At 38.8% G+C, this 15,710-nt stretch overlaps 1 protein-coding gene across 1 annotated transcript in view; it reads left to right on the forward strand.

Moving 5' to 3' along the window:
* Positions 1–15,710, forward strand: part of LOC124169014 (non-lysosomal glucosylceramidase) — a 32,622-nt gene that overhangs the window by 7,886 nt on the left and 9,026 nt on the right. Inside the window, exons 6-14 of the mRNA XM_046547476.1 lie at positions 122–240; positions 1,072–1,189; positions 2,076–2,208; positions 3,297–3,422; positions 5,389–5,505; positions 5,767–6,011; positions 10,114–10,387; positions 11,427–11,569; positions 13,971–14,077. Of these exons, the coding sequence (XP_046403432.1) occupies positions 122–240; positions 1,072–1,189; positions 2,076–2,208; positions 3,297–3,422; positions 5,389–5,505; positions 5,767–6,011; positions 10,114–10,387; positions 11,427–11,569; positions 13,971–14,077 (1,382 nt within the window). The remainder of the gene's footprint in view (positions 1–121; positions 241–1,071; positions 1,190–2,075; positions 2,209–3,296; positions 3,423–5,388; positions 5,506–5,766; positions 6,012–10,113; positions 10,388–11,426; positions 11,570–13,970; positions 14,078–15,710) is intronic.

A 15,710-nucleotide genomic window follows, 5' to 3' on the forward strand; every position in this document is an offset into this window, starting at 1 on the left:
TACTGATCCCTGAAATTTTTACTATGTATTTAATATTTATAATTGAGATAAAAAATGTGGGCGATGGAATTCATGCATTTCCTGTAGTGGATCAATTAAATCCTCTTACAACTATCCCCAGGTGTGTGCTGTAGTGAATTTTATGAGAGAAAAAATGATGGGAATGAAGTTTCTGGCGTCTTGATTCAGCAACAGTTGAAGGGAATGCCATGCACTTATGGAATTAGCGCTTCTCGGAAGGTAAGGATAAGGTACTTATTAATGGTGGACTTAGTGATATATACTGCTTGCCATATTCCTTTGCATTTCCTATCGTTTTTGGTGAGAGATTATTGTCGAGATCGCTTTTTTTGATCTTGCTCTGCCTTGACTAGAGATATTTGTTTATTATTTTTCACTGTTATTGGATTAAAGAATATAGTTTGGGATTTTTTAATGTGGGCTTCATGTGGACATCAATATAGCTGTAAGCACTTTAGTCCTGATTGCTTTAACCCTTTCGCTGCTACAAGCGGGAGTGCTGCCATCTGCTCGAAATTCTAGCGGAACTACGTCCATTCGTGCGGCGACATTCAGCGACGTCAAATGAATGATTCAATTCATTTTTTTCTGGATAATAGGCAAAATAATGGAACCGATGAAAAATCTATTGAAGCAGCAAAAGGGTTAAAGAGAAATTCAAGTCCATGTTATTTATGGAGTAGAAAAGTATGTAAAGAATGTAGGTGCAACTTACTAGATGCAGATTTTTATATTTTTTGCTTATAAGAAAGCAAAAATGAAGCAAAATTTGAGTATATGTGTAAGCTATAGTATATTGGTGGAGATAAAAAAATTTCTCTTAAATCTGAATGTAAAAGCATGTCTCCTTTAGTAAATAAAGAAAATAGCAGTTCTCTTTCTTGCAGAGTATTGCTGCAGTTGAGTGTTAAATGATTGTAGATGTGGCCACAAACGTGTCTATGTGTCCTGAAAAATATACAGTATTTAATCACATAGTTGTTTATGATTTGAATTTTGAATCTTCGGCATGGTTTATATATTCTAATGTGAGGCATTCCTCTTCATCAGGAAAAGACCAATGTTAGTCGCTGTTTAAGCTTTGACCCCAATGGAAATGGCAGTGATGTGTGGAATGATTTGCTGGAAGATGGCCGCTTTACAGAGGGAGATGAAACCAAGAGAAACAGTGAGAGTATACATATATATTTTTTTCTTTAGTTTAAGGGTATAACGTCCATTTTTCTGGTGCAGATATTGTATGCCATTACAATTACTGATTTTTGATTTATTTTCCTGAAGGAGTTTCATCGATTTTTACATTAATATATATATATATGCTGTTAAACCTGTTTTTTAACCTGGCGGGAACTGTCATTTTTCAAAAGGGGATAGGTTCTTTGGCTGATTAACCTCAGTTTAGTTAACACATTCAGCACGGAGCACATCAATTGATGCGCTCCATATCTCGGCTTGGGCCGGAAGCCCTTTCTCCGCCTCCGTACGAGAGTAATATCCACTTCCGAGTCTTCTGATCATGTGCATGGTCTTCAGCAAGCTTCCCTCTTTCGACCTGTGTGCGCCATTTGTAAATAGCAGTATTTGAACGGAAGTTATGGCACAAAAACCTCACTCTATTTTTCTTTCTTATTTAATCGGCCGATTCTGACGACTTTCATGAAAATTGGGCCCGCATTGAATGTGTTAACTGCTTGCTAGGGCTGTGCTAAGAGGGATTTTTTTAGTTGTGGGGGAATTTGAAAAAATATTGAAAAAAAAGAACTTGAAAGATACAAACACGCATTCACTCACCTAACAGATTTTCTCTGAAGAGCAAATTTCCATAGAGGTCGTCAGATGGCATGGCTTTTGTGAAATCAGTGATATGATCACAAATTTATATGGGCAACAATTCTTGTGGAAATCTATACCATCGCTTTTTTTACCTAAAGCAATAATGATCACTTGTAACAGGTTTTGGAAGGAATTATCAAGAAGTTGGATGTTAAATATGAGTTTTAGTTGATAATAGGCGCTTTGTTATTTGATTGCTTATGTATTTTTGACATTTACAGGCTATGAAACTGCATGTGGAATTTGCGTCAATTGCCCAACCATTCCTGCTGGTGGTTCAGCAGAGGTTGAATTTTCATTGGTGTGGGACATGCCAAAAGTAAATTTCACAGGAAAAGGATGCACATACACAAGGTATTTGCCAGTTGGAAAACAGTGTCAATGTCAGAAATGTTTTTGTTGATCAGTTTGTCTGAATGACAATAAGTATATCCATGTCTTTTGGGCAATGCTGTGTCTTCAAATTGGCTATAAAGTTTTTTGTCCAATGAAGGCCACTTTATTGTATACATATACATATCTGAAAATTTCATTGTATAACAATGCAGCAATGCCTGAAAGATGTGGATTAATAGTTAATGCAAATCTGCAGAACTCTTGCACTAAGTCTCATGGAAAAATTGTATTCATACAGTCATGACTTGTATTTTCTGACCCTCGATTGGCCTAATTTTTTTAACATCTAGACAATTATTACCTATTTTAATTACATAAGTTTAACATCAAATGTTCAGTTGGAAATATAATTAAGTCATGAGGTTTTTCTGCTTGTTTTTGTGCCAAATACAATGGCATGACTATTATTATTTTTTATTGGATCAATCCATTGGATTAAGATCACAAGTTTTTATAGAAGGAGTTACCATTGTCAATTGAAGCTTTCTGGTGTTATGTGGTAATGTTTTCTTTCATTTTTCTAACATTTTTATGGTTTCTTTGCGAGTGAAATAATTTTTGAGTTATGTATGATGCTGTGAGGACATTTTTGCAACGGAAGTTGATATTGTATAGTTATGAATAAGTCTGGAGTTATAAAATTCAAATAGCCATGGGAGCTGGTTAGTGTGATGGCTTGTGGGTTGACTTCCTATCTTGTGAGTCCAGGTTCAAATCCAGGTGGTGGAAGAGATTTTTCACCGAATGCCCGATTCCTTCTGGGTGCTTTGTGGTGGGCCGAAAGAAATACCTATGTAATGGTGATGCAGTGTGTATTTGATGCTACTATGCAACTTTATATGCATTTGAATTAAGGCTGAGAGAGGAGCTGATGTTAATATCAGTCATAAAACATTTCAGTGGGTGAATCTTGGGTTATCTTTTTTATTTTAATCTTGTTCTCTTTCTCATTCCTTGGACATTTTTTTTTCTCTTCAGCAAATAGGTGATACATTATTTGTCTGTATAATTTGTTTTTCGTTAAATTTGGTCTTTTTATTTTTCAGGTTTTACACCAAATATTTCGGAAAGGAAGAAAGCCCTAGTGCAGCACTATCCCTTTATGCTCTCAGCAACTACAAGAGATGGGAGGAAGAGATTAAGAAATGGCAAGAGCCAGTCTTGAATGACAAGTAGGTACTCTTAGATTGAGTTTAGTTTTACTTAGTGTTCTATGCATATTCCTCAGCTGACATAAAATAATTTTTATGAGGTAGATGCTATTTGAGAGTGTGGTGGCCTGGTGGGTAGTTTGTTGGGCTGCTAACTTAAATGTCCCAGGTTCTAATCCTGGGCAAAGCCTTTGGGTATCCCCTCAAGAAAATCCTTGAGGTTCAAGACTGCCCTTGCAAAGGAACTGGCCCTCCTGAGTATGAAAATTAATTATATGCCTTTGGCTTACTCTGAGCTGAGCTCCTCAGTCACCTAAACTTAACCTTCCTGTTGAATAACTGAGTCACTAGTTACTATTTGAAAGGCTTCATTACTTTTATCAAAGCTATAAACCTTTTGTTTAATTGTTACATATACATATTAATGTTCCATCAGTATTCCTGCTGAATGTAATGCTAATCAAAATTTGAAATCTCTGCTACATCCTTATAATCATGCTTAAATACCTGCTATTCTTGTCAAACTTGCTTCTAATTCTGCTAGTTCTAGCAAGATCCTTCTAAATTTTTACCTTGTTGGTTTACTAATTTATTTTAATTTAAGTGGATGAAGAATTTTAGGATGTACATATTTAATTACTTACACTTGAATTTCCTGGTAATGTGCTCATCCTCATCCCAGCCATTGCTCCCACAGCCTCTTCATATACAGTGGAACTTGGTTATAACGGCATCGGATGTAACGTCAACTCGGGTTTAACGTCACATTTTATACAGACCCGCCAAAATTGAACATTTTATGTTGTATGAAAACCTGTTTATATCGTCAACAAATATTGCGACGCTCGGGTATAGCGTCAAAATTTTTTCGGTTCTTAGGTTGAAAAAGTGGTAGTGTGATTGTATTATGTCCCAAAGTTCATAGAAACCATGTGTATGAACATCAAAAGCAAAAAAAGGTCACAAGCTGGACGTTGAGCTGGAGACGGGATGCAGCTCTTTTGTTTAATTGGTGTCTGGAGGGAGCGGGGGCTGTCCCGCATACCTGGGTCTTAGCCCTTCCCACCCCTACATTCTACAAGGTCACTGACACAGGCACACTGTATTGTATTGTTTGTATCGTTAGTTACGGTAGATCATCAGTCACATCACTAACTACCTCCGTGTGAGCATCGCGTATGTTGACAGTTGTTTATCGTCGTTATAAAGTTGTTATAGGATAGTTGTTATACGTCGTTAGTTGTGTTTTGTTTGTGCAATGTCAAGTTGTGGTGTCAAACGGAAGGTGCTTCCTATCAAGGAAAAAGTGCGGGTGATCAGAGCGGTGGAAAGTGGAAGAAAAATCGCTGAAGTTTGTCGTGAGTTTGGTCTGGTAAATTCTACAGTAGGTTCAATTTTAAAGAATAAAGACAAAATTTTAACCGCGTTTAAGGAAGACGGAGAAAACGTAAAAAAATAAGAAAGTGCGAACATAGTCCAGTGCCCTAACCCACACAGCCATGGCATTACTTGAGGAGATGTGATAACTCAAGGGAAGTCATAGTGCGTGAAATCTTTATATGCAAATATCTCTTGAACCCGGGCCTATGTGGAAGAAGGCCGTGACTTTTTTTCTCCATTACCTATATAGTTTCTGAAAATAACATCAGCATTCAAATCCCAAACATCACTCTCGCGATGTCTCCTTGTGAGAGTTGATAATGTTTTTTCACATCTGTGCCTGTCAGGCACATTGCACAAGAACTCATCAATTCCAATATTGCACCTGACGGAAGGTTAAGGGTAGTCTAATGCTGATGCTGAGTTTCTCTCCACCCCTACTCACCCTACCTCCTACCCTACCCTTCCCTGTGATACTAATGACCTCAGCTGTAGGTTGCCTCTTCCAAATACTATTTTATAGCTTGACTTAAGTCCATTATTAAATCTATTAAGTGAAGTGAAGTATTATTTGCTGTGGCTTATAACATCTGTTCGATTTTTTCAGAGAACTTCCAGACTGGTACAAGAGTGCAATTTTCAATGAACTTTATTTTGTGTCCGATGGTGGCTCAGTGTGGTTTATTATGGAAGACTGTGATAAGCTATCCCCTCATGATGTTAGGTGAGGAAATATTATAATAATGATTCCATACCCAAAGAAATAATTCTCGATCTTGAAAATCTGCTTTTCTCATGGCAACGAAATTTTATGTCAAAAACTTTCCTATTTTACACAAAATAATTTTGCATAGGTCAAGGAAATACGGTTAAATGCTTAAAACTTAAAATACAATAGTTTGTGATGTATATATCAATTTGGTATAGCTATGAATAAATCATAAATATGTAATTTACTTATTCTTGCTCCATTTTTATTCAACAGGAAAGAATATGGAAGGTTTTCTTACCTGGAAGGCCATGAGTATCGAATGTACACATCGTATGATGTTCACTTCTATGCCTCCTTTGCCCTATCTCTTCTTTGGCCAAAGCTGCAGCTGAGTTTACAGCGAGAAATATGTGATGTTGTTCTCTCTGAAAATAGTGCCATGTATAAATTTTTATTTGATGGAAAAGTAGCCTTCAGAAAAGTGAAAAATACTGTTCCGCATGACCTTGGTGACCCAGGTGAGTTGTTTATGATTCTGTCTGTGTGCATTAACTGTCATAAGTTGTAGAAGCAGTGGCGCCGACTCCATGGGGCTTGAGGGGGCCCGAGCCCCCTCAAAGATTCGTTTGGGGGGGGCGGAGCCCCCTCAATATTTCAAGAAAATAATTAAGTTATATTATGCTTTGTGAAATCACAAAAATATGTTGTTAATTTTTATTTCCCATGTTTGACGATAGTTACCTTTTAAAATAAATTCAACAATGTGTTAAAACAAATAATTATAAGGTGAAGCAGGTTGACTGAATCAGGTGGTGTGAATCATGATAGTGTTACGGTGCTGCGACACACTTTGAATTTAACCTCTTCCCGGGGCAAGACCTCGTATATGGGCCCCCCCAATATTTTTTATAAGTCCCTGTGTAGAAGAGTTGTTTCAAGAAAGCTGCCAAATTTGAAAAGCTGTACAATTTAATACATACATGTTACCTTTCATATCAATGAAATATGTATTCTCATATATGTACTCTATAAATCAATGTTTCCTATCAATTTTGTGGATGATCTAAAATTTTGCTAAACAAGCTGAGTAAACAGTAATTTTTTTTGGTCAGAATATCCTCCCTGTGAGCTTTTCACCTGCTGAAGGGACTCAGAAAGTGCCCATTGGTCAGTTTGAGAATATGTATTCCTCTTTTTAATTTCCTCTTCTAACTTCTAATGGCCTGGTTTTGACTATTGACAGTTGTTATGAAGGTTAATGATCACTGTGGTAGAACTGAAACCTAGCTCTGTATCATTAAAAGTTGGTAAATAAATATAAGTGGGTTTATAGGACCCCTAATGGGAATAGTAGCAGAGAAAGAAAAAAGAGTATAAATCAATGAAAATTGAGCAATACTCATCCCAAGGGGACTTCATAGAGGAGGCCTCAGTCTATCATGCAGAAGCTTGATTAATACTAGAGATGTGCGAATAGTATCCGCGAATACTCGAATACCTCGAATACTAGAAAGTATTCGATATTCGAGGTCTCGAATATTTATGCGAAAAGTACCGCCTCGAATACCTCGAATACTTTGAATTTCGCGTCGTACACTGTCGCTCGCACGTCGTTGGTAGCTGACTCGGAAAAATGTACATAACTCTAGTCTTTTAGTGCATGCAGCGCCGTATAAGCAAGTTGACGAAATACATCAAATTCGCGGGTCAGAGCGGTGAAAAGAGTTCGACGTGGGGAACCTAAATTGATCCGGGTGAAAAAATCCGAAAATCCCCGGTTTCTCCCACCAGGAAACTCCAGTGCCGTGGGATAGTAACATCGGCGCATTTCCCACGATCTGCTATCCCCCTCCATTCAGCACTCGCCTAACCCACTCTGACGCTTTCATCTCTCCGAAATCAAACAAAAGGTCCTCCCGAAATCAAACAAAAGGTCCTCGCTCGGGCAGGGGTCGTATTACGAAGACCTTAGCTTCGAAAAAAATATCAAGTTACACGAGAACAATAAAGACGTGTCTCACGCCCCCCTTTTCTAGCCCACTGACCTTTTTCTGCCTACCTGCTTCGAAGTTCCCCATTTCTGGAGCTCAACTGCTGCATGAGTACCGTGGGATAGTAACATTTGCGCTGTCCCCCTCTGAAGCTTTCCTCTTCTCCGAAATAAAAAAAGGTCCCAGCTCGCGCAGGGATCATATTACGAAGACCTTAGCTTCGAAAAAAATATCAAGTTACGCGAGAAAAATAAAAGCTTGTCTCGCGCCCACCCCCTTTTCTCACCCACTGGCTTTTTTTACCTACCTGCTTCGAATTTCCCCCTTTCTGGAGGTCAACTGCTGCATGAGTCATCTACTAGCCCGAAAGGTGTCTAACAATTACTTTCGGCAATTATTATCACACCTTTATTGGATTGAAATATTAGTAATGTGCGCGTAATTTAAAAAAGAACAAGACCAAACGCGACGCATTTCTGACTTTATTTAAGCATTTTACGCGAGGAAATAAATGTCAAAATAGGACGGAGGCTTGGCATTCTGGCGAGACTCGATATGAGCAGCAGAGCTTCTCGGAAGTCGATGTGGTATTTTTTTCCGAAAACATATATCAAGTTACAATTTATGAGTGGTGCTATAAATCTTTATTGTTACAGTCCCAGACGAAGGGATATTTTCTCAGGATATTTGGTTTCTCCCTGATAGCAATTCCAATTCATCTTCTTATCTCGTGAGAACTCCCAAAGATGGACTGAAAATAATTGAAGAAAATACGGTGGAGAAGAGCTTGTATTTTACAAAATGCCTCAGATTGTCAGCTAGCACTTGGCAGCAGGAGTGGGGGTAAAGCGATGTTAGTTGAATTAATTATATGCCCAATTGTTTCCATAAAATTAAAATATTCCATTAATCAGCTAAATTCCTGTTCGAATCCTTTAAAGGAAATCAAAATTACTCCCCAAAATCTTGTGTTGCCTGCTGCATAGGCAACCGAGTCAAACATTCCAGCATTCATCATTTAGTATTCGAGGTATTCGAAATTCGAGGTATTCGAATATTCGAGCAATGATTTAATATTCGAATTTGATATTCGAGTTCGAGAAATCTGCTATTCGACCCATCTCTAATTAATACAGTGACTTTAAAAAAAATGTTTGAACACATTTTGATTTAGTATATAAATGTCCTTAGCACTGTGATGAGTTCAGATCAATCCTATTAACTAGAGGGTGAACATGCATTTTGAAAGAATAAGAACAATAACCGCTAGGGTTATTTTTTTCGGCAATAGGGTAGTTTACTTCATCAAAGAAAACGACAGGCATTGATTGTGATTTGTTAACCACCATTACTATATTCATAATATACAAATTATTTGGTTTTAAAAATACCGGTTTAGACGAATGGCAATGGTCAATTTTGTCCTCATTTGAAAAAGGCCAGATTGGCGCCCATGCGATTCCACTCCATGTGACGTCACAGGGACCTAGTTTCCATACGAGTAGATAGGAGTTTTACATCGTCTGAGATTACCAATGCATGCATGAGGCAAAGAGCTCAGGGAAACATGTCTTAATAATCACCTATTAAAACTGGCTAAGGTGGGAAAGTTTCCTTTGTTTGACAAGGTATTAATAATCCTTATTTAAGCCAAGCGCTAACAGCTAGCAGGGTACTCTGCTACCTGCTAGCATCCTGTGTCGTATCAGTGCTCAAAGCCTTGTCTGAAGGTCACCTCACTTGCGGCAGCGGGAACCAGAATGACATCACACGGAGTTTTCCTAGCATTCATACTTAGCCTTCGCATTTTTGTGCGCTTGAAAATTTTCACTTTTCATTCAATCGCGAAAAATATATATCGTCATTTAAAAATCTAAAAGCGTGAAATACGTACTCCAGGAGTAATAATATTTCGATTTAGGCAATAAAAAAATTATAGGAAACCATCCTATTCTTCCTCAAGGGCAACTTGTGACACCTGGAAAAAGTGGCTAACCCTTTTTAAGAGTGCAATTTTGTCCAAATCTATTAATATCTTTTGTATGAATTTATGCCTTAATTCTCTAAAATTTTGCAAAAAACAGCTGAGTTATCAATCATTTTTTGGCCAGAATAGCCACCCTGTGAGCTTCTCACCTACTAAAGTGACTCCAAACGTTGCCAATTGGTCAGGTCGAAAATATGAAGTCCTTTTTTGCATTGATATGGCCCAACTTCTAATGACACTGTGGTGGGTTTTGAAAATCTACAGTCATAATGAAGGTGTGGCACAGATGAAACCTAGATCCGTATCATTTAAAGTTGGTAGAATCTGCCAAGTTGATTTTTTTCAACTTCATTTACATGCCTATGTGAAATTTCACCGATTACGTCTGTTGCCATCGCTGTACTAATAAAAATAGCCGTTGGGCACTTGAAAGAATTTGGTAATCATGTGTGGATAATTTTCCTACTCATTAGAAATAAGGTGGACCAAACCTCAACTAGGCCACAATATCAGGAGAAGTTAAAATGAAGCTACTTGAGCTGAAAAGATCATTACATATTAGCTAATTACGTAGTTGATATTTTTACTCTTCATTATTATTGTGACTAAACAGTTGGCTATTTTTCTATTTCTGTGCTGCAGAGGAAGAGCCATTCTTACTACCCAATGCTTATCCAATCCACGATGTGTCAGAATGGAGAGACCTCAGCTCAAAGTTTGTTCTCCAGGCATACCGCGACTATGCCGTTGGTGAGAAGGGGCCAGCAGATTTAGAACACTTGAGGGCATTGTGGACAGCTGCCAAGTTGGTTATGGAGCGAACCCTCTCCCGATTTGATGCAGATGGCGATGGCCTCATTGAGAATGGTGGATTCCCAGACCAAACATATGATTCGTGGACAATGGAGGGTCCAAGGTTTGTCCTGAACCCATCCAGAATAGAATTGAATTTTTTTATAATGTTAACATTTTGGGAATGAGCAAACTCAGTATTTGGGGAACAGTAATGCTACAGGCAGTCCAGGGCATTTTTAATTAATACTTTCTTGACAATGTGTGGGTGGGGATTAGGTTGGTGTGGTGGATAGAGTATTTGCTTCCTAATCTGTGGGTCTGGGTTCAAATCTCTTAGGTGGGGAAGATTTTTCAGTGACTGCCGGATCCCTGCTTTTTTGCTTTTTGAAGAGTACTTGAAGTACAGAACCTCATCTGTTGGTTGCTGCAGTTTTTCCCTTTACCATTCCTTTCTGACCCTGTCTTCATGGCTCAAATTACCTCTAGCTGCCGGTTGCCTCCTCCATATACTATTCCATACCTCGTCCACAAAAGATGTAATGCACAAAAGTTAGGCTAAAGCATTCAAGCTATGTGTTAATTTGGGGGCTATGATCCTAAGAAATAAAATATTCACAGTCTTATTCCCAATTTATATGTTGTAATTGTTAGAGTCTATGTTTCCAGCTCAAATGGATTTGGGCATACTTGCCAGAATATAACTCTGGCATAGGGTCACATAATTTTTGGTGTGTGTGTTGAATGACACATTATTCAAAATTTAAGTCCAAAATTGTATAAAAGTACTGGAGCACCTTCAAATAATGCACATGACTTGAAATTTGTGTGAGGCGACACAGGAGCTGTGAATGACACAATGGCGAACCGACACTGCTGATGTTCATATAGGGAAAGAAGGCATACTTATCACTTTCTTACTTTTGAAAGAAGGCATTATTAGAACAGAAATTGCACTGACATTTTTAATAAACAATTATTAGGTTGACAAGTTTCTGCCAGTAAGTACCTACCATGGTTGAAACCTATTATGGATGTCAGTTAAATGTTAATATTGAAGTATTAATATTCTTGTTCTCGAGTTTTAACAAGACTAACAAACAGCAATTCATTTTTATTATATATTTTATGTGCTAAAAGTGTTATGCTATGATTTATTGCAGTGCTTATTGTGGAAGTCTGTGGTTGGCTGCGCTACAGTGCATGATAGAGATGTCAAAATTAATGGGTGAATCAGATGAAGGAGATAAGTACTTGTCTGCTTTAGAAAAAGCTCAGCAGGCATTTGAGACCAAGCTGTGGAATGGTAAATCAAAATTGGGATATCCAAGTTTGGAATCTACATATTTACTATTCATTAGACAATATATTCAAATACTATGGTTAAGAACTTTAGGGGAATATTGATTTTGGATTCGTGAGAATTGATATTATTGTGCATGCTGAAATACTCACTACAGTACGGCTGCTGAGAGTTGTCCAATGACATTTAGACGGGTCTAGTTCGGGTTAGGGGGCAAGGTTGCCAGGTAAGAAAGGGAAACGCCCACCTCACATGTAAACAAGGGTTCCCTTAAGAATGGAGCCGGTAGGGACAATGAGCGTGAAGGACCCAAAGGAAGAATTGCTTAGTTTAAAGTATACCGGGGCTAGCCACGGTGATAACTTATACGGGAGTCACCTGCGATGCACAATCGTGCGAAAGATTCACTGAGAAAAAATCATCTGCCTTGACCGGGATTCGAACCCAGATCCCCCGATTTCCGGTCGAGTGCTTTAGCCAGTTAGGCTACCGAGGTATCATTCTTCCCTGTGGATATTTTTGGACACTACCGGACAAGGTGTTGCTGGACTGCTTAGCATATGATGCCACAAGCAGTCCAGATCGTGCGCACAGCACCACAGCCGGAGAGCAGGCCCGGACATAGAACACATAGAGGTGTTCGCTCTTGACTAGTTTAAAGTATGCCGGGACTGGCCATGGTGATAACTTAAACGGGAGTCACCGGCTGTGGCGCTGTGCCCATGATCTGGACTGCTTGTGGCATCATATGCTAAGCAGTCCAGCAACACCTTGTCCGGTAGTGTCCAAAAATATCCACAGGGAAGAATGATGTTTCGGTAGCTTAACTGGCTAAAGCACTCGACCGGAAATCGGGGGATCCGGGTTCGAATCCCGGTCAAGGCGGATGGTTTTTTCTCTGTGGATCTTTGGCACGAAGAATCGCTTGTTTTGATGATTCGACGAAAGGTCATCTTTTGGTGGTTCAGCCTTGTTTTGGTGCTTAATATGCATGTGACAACGTTGTATGATTTGGCGAGGGTGTGAGGTGCATTTGGGGGACAGCGATTGGTTGCAAACCGTGCTGGTGCAGGGTTCTCCGCCTCCTTTTGCGCTGTCATTGGGCCACTCTCGCCAGCCGAACTGTAGGTATTCTGCTTAAGCATGGATTGTCCGACTTTATCATAACTAAACCCCTGGTGGAGTGCACGTACTTATTTCAAGCCATTAATTCCATTTGTGAGCCCAAATAAGATGAGGAGTTAAAATTTGAAATATTGATATCATGTGATATTTTTGAAAATATTTTTCAAATTTCATGCTCTCTTCTGTTAAAATTTTTGTCTTTGCCCTTATAGTTTTCAGTGTTAAATCTTAAGTCATTCAATAACTATGAACATCTAGGGTAAATTGTCACAAGGGCTGGATTGATTTGCTTTTATTGGTTACATTTATTTGAAGATGATGGAATTGGTGTGTATGAAGTAGATGAATTTTTTAGGAAGAATGAAAAAATTAACTCTTTTTCAAAATAAAATCAGATGTCAGCAAAATGTTTTATTCCCTCCTCTGTAGTGTCTATTATCATTGCCATGCATATTTAACATTTCATAAATTCTGTTTTGTGACTGTTAGGCTAAAAAGGGCGTGAAATTCCAAATTTTCTCCTAATGCTCAGCTTTTTAATCCGACTAATACAATCAGTGGCAGATACAGAAAAAACTCAAGAGGGGGGGGGGGGTGCAAAATATACCTTGAGCTACTTTTACTTTTATTTGAATAAAAAAATAATCAAGCCACATGCAAAGTTTGAGAGAGCTGTATTCAAACTGATTACACATAAACAAGAAAATGCCATCTTATATGGCAGTCCTGCAAGGGAGGGGCACGCAACCACCATATGTTTCTGCCACTGAATACAATACATATGCTTAGCTTCCATGAATGCATAGCTTTTGCAATAATCCTAAGATCAAGGCCTATGATTTCTCGTATTTGCCCTCGTCGGTAGGGGCGCAGCTAGGAATTAAGGCTAGGGGGGGGGGTTTTTAGGCACAACTAATACTGGGGTGTCTGGAGGTGTGGAATACCTGCCAGGGTAAGCGGGAGGTGCGAGGGGGAACTCCTTTAGAAAACTTTCATGATAAATGGTTCAAAATGGTCATTTTTTCGGAGGGATATTTTATTAATATTTACACTATTCTGTAAGTGAGTAATATTGATCCAATTAAGGAAAATGGATTGAACTTTAAAAAATTTCTGAGCTCTGGGGGGGGTTTTATCCCCCAAAACCCCCCCTCGCTGTGCCACTGGTCGTCGGTAACATGTTGAAGCTCAATTTTCCAAAAACTTGTCAAGTATGAAGTATGTGCTGCTGGGTGAATCTTGATCATTGTTAATGAATTGTTAATGCATTGTGTTTTAGGCAAGTACTACAATTTTGACTCTTCTAAGTCTTCCCATTCAAATTCTATAATGTCTGATCAACTCTGTGGACAGTGGTACCTAAGAAGCAGTGGAGTTACCAAAGAGGTATGATAACCAGCATTTATAACTTACTCAGAAATTTAAGTTTATGTTTTTTCTTTTTTAAAAGCATTACCGGTTATTTATGCTGATGAAGCAGTGTGCTGAAGAATTTTTTCATTTTTCCTAAGCCAATTATTTTTTAACATTGATTTTTCAAATTAGATTCCGAATGTAGAAAAAGAACAAATTATGATTTAGCTTTTTTAGTTTGAACTACTGTTATACAGTATTACAATATAATGTTTATATTAATATTTTTACATTTTATATAATTGTAATTTTATGAATTAATTAGTTAATATCTAACCTGGGGAATGCCCGGATTCATCCAAAAAGTCTTGGCCAATTAACAAAAAAGGGATAAATATTTAAATTAACTACTAAGTATTGAATTTCCTATAGGTTGAGTACGTAAAAAACATCATCCCATTTGCATTGAAATCATTATATCCTCGAAAATGGAATGACCAAACATATTAACACTAGAACCGCTGAACTTTCCAACCCCACCAAAACCGCGGCATGGGACATTTTTGTCCCATTGACAAAAGACGTTGATCCTGTCATGTTTAAGTACAAATCACGGTTTTTTGTGGTTTTTGTGAACTAAACACGTGTTTAGGTAATGTTTAACACTAGAACCGCGGACTTTTTCGTATACCTAGAACAGCGGAGGGGGTCATTTTGACCCCTCGTCTTTTCTTGCCATATTTTTAGTATTTTGGGTTTCTTTTGGATACTGCACTATGTGAAATGAATTATCTGAGATTTACAATGAAATTTGAATGATATGTGGGCGGTATAAGCGCTAGATAGGCTGCCCGCCTTGCACAAATAATGCGTTTTTCACATTTTTACTATATGTTCGGCTGAGGATGGGGGAAAAATGTAAATTTATTTAAGAAAAAAGAAACACTTTTATTGGTGCAGAGAAGCATACAGTAATGAAGAATGTCTAGTCAAGCTCCAAGTTCCTTGCTCCGTACGTGCATACAAAACTGCAATGAATGCTTCCGGTTCATCCATAGATACCGACCAGTCCTTCTCCCCACTTTCTTCACGAGCCCGATTTTCCGTGCACATCTTCATGTGCTTCAGCATAGTTGGAGTTATCACCAAATCCCATGCTGAGCGAACATCACCCTCAGTGAAGAAGAAGATTGAAGACTAGCACGCCCCCGGCGAGAACCACCTCGTCCTCGTACCTGGCCACGAGGAGCGGCAGCAGCAGACTCAAGCGGCTCGTCGTCTTCAGCAGGTGCGACTACAGCATCGCCACCCCCACGTCCTCGATGGCCCCGAGCACCACGGCAGAGGCCCTGGGCAGTTCCAGGGCGACCCCGTCCCTCGAGCAGGAACTGTGGACGCGACTTGGTCCACGGGAGGCTGTATTTGGGGACCACGTCCACGTCGTAGAGTGCGGGTGGTTGGCGGCTGATAGGGAACGTACTCCTAACCTTCATTACCTGTACCAAACAAAATAAATGCTTTATGAAATAGATTTGTAACAATTATCAAAGAATGCGAGTAAAATAAAAATAGGAAACTTACCAGTGTCTTCGCTTGAATCTTCAGTCAAGGACTCTTCACTGTCTTCCTCGGCGTCAACGCCGCCGTCATACACTACAACAGGATC

The sequence above is a fragment of the Ischnura elegans genome, chromosome 12 (assembly GCF_921293095.1).
Source record: "Ischnura elegans chromosome 12, ioIscEleg1.1, whole genome shotgun sequence".
Taxonomy (NCBI): domain Eukaryota; kingdom Metazoa; phylum Arthropoda; class Insecta; order Odonata; family Coenagrionidae; genus Ischnura; species Ischnura elegans.